The sequence below is a fragment of the Mya arenaria genome, chromosome 3 (genome assembly GCF_026914265.1).
Source record: "Mya arenaria isolate MELC-2E11 chromosome 3, ASM2691426v1".
NCBI lineage: Eukaryota > Metazoa > Mollusca > Bivalvia > Myida > Myidae > Mya > Mya arenaria.
The window spans coordinates 62,966,042-62,972,308 of record NC_069124.1 but is presented as its reverse complement, the minus strand read 5'-3'; the positions used below and the strand labels follow the sequence as shown (position 1 = coordinate 62,972,308).

General features: G+C 35.0%; 1 protein-coding gene across 1 annotated transcript; it reads left to right on the top strand.

The window, feature by feature from the left end:
• Positions 1-235: 235 nt before the first annotated feature.
• LOC128226183 (uncharacterized) lies at positions 236-3,839 on the top strand. The gene is made up of 3 exons (XM_052936074.1): positions 236-390; positions 2,340-2,478; positions 3,581-3,839. Exons 1-3 carry the CDS (start codon positions 236-238, stop codon positions 3,782-3,784), a joined length of 498 nt encoding a protein of 165 aa, XP_052792034.1. The 3' UTR covers positions 3,785-3,839.
• Positions 3,840-6,267: the final 2,428 nt, after the last annotated feature.

Sequence of the window (6,267 nt, the reverse complement as noted above, 5' to 3'; positions counted from 1 at the left end):
CCAGCCCAATTGCGTTCATACCCCGATAATGACATCAACCCCGCAATTCATTCCTTAAATGATTTCAAAATTAATTTGGAGTAACTGATAATGCATGGAAGACTTATTATACACAAAAGTTGGTAAACGTATCTCATTGACCTTGTTCCGACGTCCACTATCGATGTCATATTCTTATCTCTTATAAGACGAACCAGCGAAGGACAAACCATTATAATGAGATAAGTTCTACGCCATGTATAACGTTTGTTCACTTTTTCTTGTATTATTCCTTTCAGTATGGAACCTTACATTAAGCATAGAAGCGGAGGGACCCGCGAATGAGGTCCGAAAACTCACAGGAGTTCGCTTTCTTGTTACAGTCAACGACACATGGGCGGAGTCACCGGGGTAAAACTTTGCATGTTTATAACTTAATTTAAACATTGGTATGTGGGTGATCTTACCATAAAACAGTCATTATCTATTAAGTACTATTTCATGCTCGTCTTCATCATCTTTTCAAGTGTTCTTCCGTAAGGTTAGTATTTTTAGAACCAAGCAATTTTAACGAAAGAACATTATATTAGATTTTTTTATCAAGAATGTTGTTATAATTCTTAGTCGTACGAAAATGTTTGACAGTGTCGAATGAGCTATGTATTGTGACTTTGTGAAAATCAATAATTTAACATCTGTAACGTTTCCCCGCTCATTAGAAGATATTTCAGGTGCTTCAAAATACCTTTTTTTAATAAATTGAAATTTGAAGAGTATTAATAATACTTTATTAGCTGTATGTTGTGTTCACTAGAATATATGTTTGTTTTTGTATGATATTCATGTATGAATTCGTGTCTTGGCCATCTTTTTATATTGCCTCTATTTGAATTATTTCACTTCATTATTAATTTGACTGTTTCATTATTTTTTACAATTGTTCCACCATTATATTGTACTACTTGAGAATGCCAATATACATTATTTTAATCGAGAGTCTTGAATGTTTTGACATAAAATTATTCATATTGTCGAAACCCAATTTTAGCAAATATTTGATAACGCTTTCGTTCGTAATATTCGCTCAACTCCATATTACACAAGAGCATGTTTTACTCTTGTCAAAAATTGAACCTAAAAACTAAATACAGATGACATTTTGACAAGTTGTAATAACTGGACTTTCCCACCCACATTGTATAAAAGATCGCCCTTTAAGCATCGACCATGCACAAACGTATCAGTGTGACGTGTTTTGAATTATACAGAACAATTACACGTGGCTACTTTGCCAACGGATTGGTTTACGAAAACATGTCAGTAGAAATAATCATCGTCCAATTAATGTTGAATATATGTTTTTGTCAAATCAAACATATGTTTTCCCTTTACAATTGATAGAAGCGAATGATTCTAAACGGCTATGCCTCACTATTTGTGCCTCTTCTAGAAATCACTGTCCTTGCAACCTCGGAAGCGGATGGTATATTGGCCAATATAATCAGATTACTGGCACCAAGGCCGTCATTTACACGAAAAATGTGTGTTTGATTGGAGGCATTTTACGGACTAATGGTCTGAGCGAATCCCTTACCCTATTTATTATTCTTGCACAAAACATGAGCCTTATATTTACGGGGGTATGTCATTGATGTATTACTCTTGAAACTGTTTTCATTCTAACCACCGGAAATGCTGTTGGACATAAACCAACCATAATTTTACTGAAATCCATGCATTCTGTAATACCGCAAAGTTCAAGATTGATAATAGTTTCCCCTAAGTGCTACCATGCAAAACTGGTAATAAAACGAGGTAATGTGTGTGTCGTTTATGTAAGATTTTCCAAATCATTTGAAAATAACAATCATCCACATCTTTAATCTATATTTTACTGAAAACACCTATTTCTGAATTTCGGGGTTATTTTAGCGAATGTGATTTTGGTTCTCAAATCACTATAATAGATCATTCTAGTTTGAATGTTGGTTATGAACTATGGCATACTACATTTAATATTGTAAATATTGTGTTGACGTTCTTGTTGATATAGGCAGTATGATGTTGACGTAATGTAATTAATACATTTGATCTGATTTGTTTGCAAATTATAATTATATTTAAGTAAAATAACGCACATGTTACACACTCCTTTTATCGTACTTTCCTTAAGCTCGATTGTTCCGAGAGATTAATTGTGATTTAAATATTTCCTTTCTAGAATTAAGTATGGTGTCCTTTTTGCGAGGCCAAGAGAATGTTCCGTTAACGGTGATTAAAGCCATACATACACATTGAAATAGTTGTGCACCCCACACAAACATTAAAACATCGCAAAACGATATTTTTTCTATTTCAAGATGTATAACAACAGTGGCTACATCTATGATTGCACCTAATAAACCGTTCAACAAATCGAAATCGATCACGGTTGGCGACTGCGACCATGGTCCATTACAGTACACATTTGCAAGCCCAGGCAAAGATGGAAACAAATATGTACGTAGTTTTAGAACTAGTTGTTGTGTTTGGTTTATATATTGAAAATGTTCAAACCTGTTCTTTAAAATTCAATTATAAACTAAAGCCATCACAGATGTGACGGCGGCAGAGCCCTATACCGCTTGCACGCCACATTGACACGGTATGTTTTTGTTTCATTGAGGCAAATATTGAACGAGAAAGCATTAAGATGTTTCAAGATTATATCAAGGATATATTATTCCGTATCTGTGACAATATCAATCTAAAATTGCCACTATAGCCAAAGTGTTAAACAGAGCTTTAACGGTACATACTTACAAAAATGGAGTTGCCGTATTCAATGAAAATGATATAAGGCATAGGTTAAGAAAAATGTGCTACGCACTACTACTCATCATTTTAGCAATGTGTACCAAGTTTTAAAACTGGAGGAGTAGTTTTGAACAAAAGCTCCGAAATAGCCATAAGAATAAGAATCGGATTCAAGGGTACACGTGCATCTAGTATCAGCATTGTACCTCTATAGCTGTGGGGAGGTTCGCTCTTCGATCTTCAATATAGAAAGAAGTATATAAACCACTTTCAAGGGCACATTACTATTATTGTAAGACAAAATGGCAGTTGGTCATGCCAAATACTCTAGCGAATTATGCACATCATTGTTGTTATGGGGAATCAAATTACAGAGTGGTACCTTTAAACCATAGGAAAAGTTCGGATACGAACTCCAAGATGCCTACCAGAGTACAATTTATATTCAAGCACGCAGACCTACGACGATACAGCAATTTGTTGGACGCAAATCATTACTGTGAATCATGGTGATAATGTTTACCAAATATCGAAATAAAAGATTGAAACCGCACAAACTCTGGGAGAAGTTTGCTATCAAAACTTTGCCAACCGACCAACCAACCGACCCTGTGGTGATTAAAATATACCCTCTTCCAACTATTTCGCGGGGTTTATTTATTTTGCATTTAAACCATAAAATAAAAGCCAAGTATACTTTTGACATCTTAAATACAAAGACGTTGTAACAAAATTTCAATGACCTCATGCCTGTGCTGACAAAAAGCCAGATATTATATCACTCGAATTATTTCATATAATCCAGACCGTGTCCCTAGTGTTCCATTCGTCTGTTATCGAGGACGCAGGCCCTCCCACATGTGACCTTTCTTGGAACGGTACTTACCTCGTTCCAACCACAACACGACCGAGGGAAGGGCTGCTTCCGTATTGTTTCACCATGGACTCACGGGAAGGCTACCATATGACGTACTACTGGTTCCATCTCCTGGAATGGGAGTTTGAGTGAACATCAACTTTTCAATATTTTGTAGCTGCGTTCAGAAATATGAAAAATAATCGCATTTGCCATAACTGATGATGTCTACATTATACGTAAAATTACAACCCAATTATTTAGTCTAGTATTTCCCCGCGGATGTTTAAAGCGCATCGACATATATCCATTTACGTTAGCAATGCGACACAAGATATATGGTTTTTAAATAAAGTTTGAGTGAACATCAACCTATAAATATTTTGTAGCTAGATTCAGAAATATGATGCACTATGTGCACTTTTCTCGAATCGCAATTCCCATAAATTCTGATGTCTTCATGATTCATAAACAGATAAAGCAATAATTCTGCTTGTATTTCTCCAGGGATGATAAAGGAACTTCAAAGTATATGTATTTACGTAAGCAATTCGAGACAAGATATATGGTATTCAAATTAAGTTCGCTTTCTTACCATGTTTAAAGAAACATACTTGATTGTATCTTGTAAATGGGACGAGGGATGCACGGAAGGTTAAGTCACTGCTTTTGTATTCCTTTATAAAGACGGATGAGTGTAATTGGTGCATCGCATGTGTTACTGCATAAGAAATTAACGTATTTGCAGGGTGTACAAGACGATTGCATTCGCATCCAGATCTGGTTTCATAATCCAAGACTATGTTGCTTTTAACAACATCGAGGAGATCAATTATATCAACGCCCAAAAAAGCGTGTGTTACATTTTAAAAAAATTGCACATAATAAACTAGACTTGATCATTTATTATTTATGTTTACAAATCAAAAGTCATCAAAATTCCTTGAAAATAGTGTTGTGCAGATAATTATAGCTATACATTCTGAGACAATGTAAGCAACGCCCTTGTAAGGTTTTGTGACGGGACATATACATAGTTCAATTTTAATAACAATCCATTTGGTGCTTTTCATTTAATACCAAATATTAAAATTCGAATGAAAGATCATAAAAGTAAGGTCAATAAAAGTGTGAAATAAACTGCAAGCAATTTCAATATGAATATGCATACAGTAGATGAAGTTGCTTTAAAGTTGTATCCTGGGATGGGTATAACACTTATTGTATGGAAAAGGCTGACTCATTGGTGACTTGAACTTGTTCCTCTTTCCATAATCGTTGTCACATTCTTAGCTCTAATTAGTCAAACCAGCGAAAAATAAACAATTATATAGATTCATCCAACGCCATGTTCAACGTTTGTGAATTTTAAAACATGAGTTCCTTTTCTTATAATGGTCAACGGAGTCACCGGGGTAATGTAACCCTCGCTGCTCAGTCGGTGGGGTGATGTTTGCACAACTGCAATAATAATTCTTCATTCGTGTTTTATTTCTCAGATGTATAAATAATCTTCAAGCGTATCTGTATCCCAAGGCACAACTGGACTGGATAACAGGTTCTGCAAATATATACCCTGAGGCATTGTTTAACATTTACTATACTATATACAAATAATATAAATCAATCAATCACAATATTCTAGACCCATTTAATGAAAATGGTTCGTCCCAGCTCGTGTCTCATTTGTATTTAAACAGTCAATACATATCTAAAACATTCTACACAATTATATACTAGAAACATAGTATAACCAAGTGTTTGAATCAAAAAAGACTAAAATAATCTCTTCATACTTACATGGGTAAATGTAACCCAAAACTTCTCTCTACTCAGCTTCCACTTCTAATACTGCAGATTGTTAGGCTGTGATAACAAAATGCAATTTAACAATAAAATGCAGGGAATAAAATGGTAAATGTCAGCCCGTAAAGATTTACAGAAGAAATAGTTCGAAGCAGAAAGGGTGCGAATGGTGAAAATTCCATGACACAGAGGAACAAGAAAACCAATAACTGTTACACAAACCTGTAATGAATAATTGACCAAGTATATATTGATTATATCATTTCATAGAATTAGTTAGCAGAGATGTTCTCCTTTCGACCTTCGTTGACGTTGTGATTTTTTCTTCACAATCGCGCTTGACTTCGAAAATGCCTCCCTACAATAAATTAATAAATAAAACGTCCCAATCTCAAACGGCCAAATCACAACGGGTCACAGTAACTTTGCATCATTGTTATCTATATCATTCAGTGTTATGTTTGAGACCATAACATAAACAATAGCTGTCGAATAACAGCGCGCACGACTTTAAGCCGCTTTGACTTGGACGTGAAAACAATAACGTGTTATAGGTGCCCGTCAAAAGCAATGGAAAGGTCATATTGAAAGTAAACAAGAAATGCCGCAATGCGACGAAACCAGTTTTTCAGTGCTTGACAGAAGATTTTCAGCCTTTGTTGTGAGACTCATGTACAACTGTTGAAGTATTTTCAATTTATTTTAGTAACATAGGCATTGACCTTGACATAAGGGCCCCAATGCAATCCCGACCTCCATACAAAGTTTGGTCATTATATGTCAATCTTTTTTAAGTAACAGTGACCGTGACATAGATTCATAGAGACTAA

What these genes read in the sequence shown, in the direction of transcription:
- LOC128226183 (XM_052936074.1), top strand. Translation starts at nt 236, where the DNA reads ATGTATAACGTTTGTTCACTTTTTCTTGTATTATTCCTTTCAGTATGG. An exon ending in ACATGGGCGGAGTCACCGGG is followed by an intron (nt 391 to 2,339) that starts GTAAAACTTTGC and finishes TTCTATTTCAAG; the next exon opens with ATGTATAACAACAGTGGCTA. An exon ending in GCAAAGATGGAAACAAATAT is followed by an intron (nt 2,479 to 3,580) that starts GTACGTAGTTTT and finishes CATATAATCCAG; the next exon opens with ACCGTGTCCCTAGTGTTCCA.